This window comes from Pteropus vampyrus, unplaced genomic scaffold, assembly GCF_000151845.1.
Source record: "Pteropus vampyrus isolate Shadow unplaced genomic scaffold, Pvam_2.0 Scaffold10, whole genome shotgun sequence".
In the NCBI taxonomy this organism is placed as follows: domain Eukaryota; kingdom Metazoa; phylum Chordata; class Mammalia; order Chiroptera; family Pteropodidae; genus Pteropus; species Pteropus vampyrus.
The window spans coordinates 7,550,959-7,555,330 of NW_011888791.1; the positions used below are offsets into that span (position 1 = coordinate 7,550,959).

General features: G+C 33.2%; 2 protein-coding genes across 9 annotated transcripts in view; one reads left to right on the forward strand and one right to left on the reverse strand.

Moving 5' to 3' along the window:
- The window catches only part of MIS18BP1 (MIS18 binding protein 1), a 48,351-nt gene extending 45,739 nt beyond the window's left edge, over positions 1–2,612 (forward strand). For all 7 annotated transcript variants that reach the window (XM_023522057.1, XM_023522065.1, XM_011376092.2 and 4 more), the window contains 2 exons: positions 1,397–1,448; positions 1,632–2,612. In XM_023522057.1, coding sequence (XP_023377825.1) covers positions 1,397–1,448; positions 1,632–1,732 — 153 coding nt within the window. In that variant the 3' untranslated portion in view covers positions 1,733–2,612. The remainder of the gene's footprint in view (positions 1–1,396; positions 1,449–1,631) is intronic.
- The window catches only part of LOC111730703 (Fanconi anemia group M protein-like), a 27,585-nt gene that overhangs the window by 18,291 nt on the left and 4,922 nt on the right, over positions 1–4,372 (reverse strand). The window lies entirely within an intron of this gene.

Consider the following 4,372-nt stretch of genomic DNA (forward strand, 5'->3'; position numbering starts at 1 on the left):
TCTTAAATTCCAAGCTCCAGCTCATTCCTTAGATTTGGGAAATTCTCGTCAACTATTTGTCTGAAAATGCTTTCTAGTCCCTGCTCCTTTATCTCACCTTCAGTAATGCCCATTATTTTTATGTTTCCTCTCCTGATGGTATCAGCTAGTTCTTGTATTTCTCTTTCATTATTTTTCATCCTTCGGTTTCTCTTCCTTCTGATTTATTTCTAGATTTCTGTCTTCAATATCATTGATCCTTTACTCCATTTGGTCGACTCTATTTTCTAGGCTTGCTATTTCATTTTTCAACTCTTGCAGTGTTTTTTCATCTCTAGAATATCTGTTCTGTTCTTCTTGAGGGTTTCAATCTCCTTGTTCTGCTCTATTTTTTTTTTTTTAATTCCTGAAATTGTTGATATGATTTGTTTTGGTTCTCATTGAGTTTTTTCAGAAGTACCATCCTGAAGTCTCTGTCATTTAAGTTGCATATTTCTATGTCTGTAAGCTTATTTTCTGGAGATTTTTCTCTTTCTTTCTGAGATGCCTTGTCACCTTTGTTGTTCATGGTGTTTAATGGACAATTTCTCTACCTGTAGCCCAATTTTTTATAGTAATATTCTGTAGCCCATGTGAGGATAAGAGAAAAAGATTTAAAAGATTTAATGTTAAAAGTTCTAATTTCAATGTCTGATCTATACTAGCTTTATGAGAAAGCAAGCTTCTTGAGCTTTATAATCTCATTCATGTATGGTCTGACGTGGGGATCATGATACTAGTTTATCTCACCAACTGATTTTGAGAGCTAAAACATGTAATTGGGTTTTGACTCACTTCATAGGGGGAAAAAAAAACATTTACATTACAATCTGTAAACACAAGTTTGTATCTCAAAACTTTCAAAAATCGTTAGTTACCCTTAGCATCGTGAGTATACGCTGTCATATTTCTGTTTTCATTTTTTAAAGATAATCGGTTATGGCCAGTCGTTTAAAAAGCACTTATGTATGTAAGCATACATTATACACTGAAAGCTTACAATATAAATTACCATTTTAGCCAAAATTTTAAAGTACAGAGAATTTAAATTTTGCTAGTGTAATGTAATAGAATAGTAGTAGATTTTGACAGTTTTCAGAGGCCCATAGACTTTCATTCTTAGCTGCTGTTGCATTAGTTTGTAATGTTTTCTTATAGTCATGTTTGCCAGCAGTGGGAAACAACATTGAAGAAGTCATGGTTGTTCTTGCCTCCAGAAAAATTCAGCTTAAAAAAGAATTAGACATTTCACATATAATTATATGTGATCAGGTGGTGTTATAAATACTCTGGGGATAAAGCATACTTAATTTTGTCTAGGTTTGAGGCAGGCTTCATAGGAGGTACCCTTTAGCTATTAATATGAACTCTCTTGTAGGTTGAAAATGATTCTTCAAGTCCAGCATCAAGAAAAACCCCATTTAACAAAGGTAACACACTTGTATTTCTTTTGTAGCTCAATTCTATTATAGGGTCGTCTCTTTATTAACATGGTATTAAATTAATCGCTCTCAAGTGGGCATATCTACCATTTGGTTTCTTAGTTATTTTCAATTTCATTGAAATGACTTTTAGAAATATACTAATCTTTTTTATTAAACTTTTTGTTTCAGAATTAGAAAACTCTAATATCGGAAAACTTTTCACTAATGCTATGGAATCTTTAGATGAAGAAGAGAAAGATTATTATTTTTCAAACTCTGATTCTTCATAGTAAAAATGAGAAATTTCCAGGATTTATATGAAGAAGACTGTATTTGTATTTTCATTTAGAGTACCTATATTTATAATGTAGTTTCATGTGAAATTGTGGACTCTTTTTCCAAGGACTTATGTGTTTATTATTCAAAGTTAAAGATCCTTTAGAATATTCCTCTTTGTTTTAGCTTACTAAAAACATAAGGAAATTTATTTTGCTTGTTATATAGATATTTCTAAATTTGTTTTTGTTAAAATACATCTAAATAAGTCTCATAAGCATCTGAGTCTGTTATGAAAATCATGCTCCAAACTGGATTTTTAAACAGCTTTCAAGAAAATACTGCTATCCTTAAGGGAGGAGGTGGGGGAGAATAAAAGATAGATTGTATTGGTAGCTACTGAATTCACGAAAACTTTGAGTTAGCATTTTCCACCACTTGATATACAAGCCAGAATTGATGTTTAAATTACGTGTTGTCGAAACTTTCATATGCTTTCTTTTCTCCTAATTGTTTTTCTTAAAATTTGTGATCGGCATATATATGAAACTGATGTAAACTTTTATTGCTTTTTCAGTATTTTATTAGGTGGAACAGATTTTGTTGCATTCTTAAGCCTTATTTACATATGCAGACACAGCTTAAATTTGGTCTCAGTATTAAAAAAACTGGATTAGACATACATTCAAGGTCTGCCATTGTCAGGAGTTAAGTTAATATGTCATAATAAACATTGTTTTCCTTTTAGATAGTAGCTCTTTTAGAACTTTTTAGCTTATTCTGCCATTATGTTTTAAAACTTGACACAGGCTGTTCCCCTCTGGTTACAGTACATATTCTCCCTACCCTTTCTCTCTAGTTAGGTTCAAATAAAATTAGTTTGCTTTTATAATATTTGTGTGTGTGTGTGTGTGTGTGTATCTTTTAATTGTAGGACCATAGAAACAAAACAGGCATCTTATTACTGGTTCAGTTTGTTTCCTCAAAATATTCCAGAATTTTTAGTAAAAAATACATTTTCTTGTGTCCTAAGAATTTAGTCAATAATGATCAGTTATGTAACTATAGGATTTGTAGAAATACAAGATTTAAAAAGAATAGTGCAGTTAGACTAAGATTATTCTCCTTTAAACTATCATGCTTGTTTCTGCCACAAAGACTTGACAGGTGTATGATGGAAAACATGAGAAGGTTATTTTAGAGTGGCTTTAAAGAAAAGAGTCAAACTTAAGTTACCAATATTTAGTATAATACCATGCTGCTTGACGTTAATAGTATTTTAGAAGTTATAAAGTAGTTAAATTCCTTAATGAGAAGCATAATTTTGAAATAGCATAGACTTGACACAAACAAAGTGACACTCCCCGCTTCGCTCCCCATAGTCCCTGTATCGTATCAACTGCAGCGTCCTTCCTAGTCTGTTCTGTATCCCACCTACCAAGTTCCTGGTTAGTCCCATTTCTTCCCATTAGGCCATGAGATAAGCTAGTAATATTTAAGGTAACATCCAAAGAAGACTTAAAAGTGAAAAAAATCTTAGGGCTCAAAGGAAAACAATAAGATGGACTGATAATCAATAGCGGTGATAGTTAAGTGCTACCAATGAGAGCTTTTGCAGCTTAAATAAGGACAGAACTCTACACAGCAAGCAGAAATAAAATCCTCTAGTTATGTCCTTTATATCATGTTAATTTATGAAATATTTTGTCTGCTGGGTAGATACAAAATCTGAGCACACTGGTGTCTGAATGGGAGGTGCTGCAATGTGGTCATTGGTCCTAGTGGCTGTTAAACTGCATGCTTCCGGCGTATAGCGAGGGCAGAACACTACCACATGTCCCTGCTCACATGCATTGCTGAAAGCCCTTATCTTCCTTCCATGGACAAAGCTTAAATCAAGCTCACCATGGGGAGAAATGCTCAGAAAGTCCAGTCCATCATAAGCAGAGCAAGGGTGAATTTGAACCTTAGAGATAATATGTTCATAACTGCATATCAGCCAATAACTTATAGAACTTCTTTTCTCTCTGGCTTTGACAATTACTGAAAAGCAGAAATATGAGATCAGTTGCTTTCAGAAGAATTGAAAATTTCTGCTACCCCAAAGGAGCTAAATTTACAATTAGAGTAACTTTTTAGTGAAAGAGAATTACATCCAGTTCCTGGGTTTTGGTTCTAGATTTCTGTAAGTCACTTGTTTCTGGCCCTCACTTTTATCATCTGATAAAGGAAAAAGAAAAGCAATTTAAATTAGATAAGCTCTGAAGTCTCTGCCAAGTCTACAGAAAGAAAAGCGCTCTGCTGTGAAGTTGGTTCAACTCCCCACAATGTAAAAGAAAAAAATAAAGGCAACCAGAGAATAAAGGACTTTAAATGGGGAAAGCGGAGGATCCATAATTAAGGGCTGCTTTAGTACTAGATTAGAAAGAAGAGCCTCAGCTGTTGCAGATACATACATTGTAATAGCATCACAGACAGTAATGGGTCACAATGAAAGTCCATATTTAATAGCTAACCTATACTAAAACAATTTTCCAAGTCAAGTCCAACAACAGAAAAATAATGTAGGTTGGAATTTATACTAATAGGATTTGAGTACTTGATTGAGTTACCTTTGGTAAGCTATACATATTCAGTTACACTTTCTACTTTCT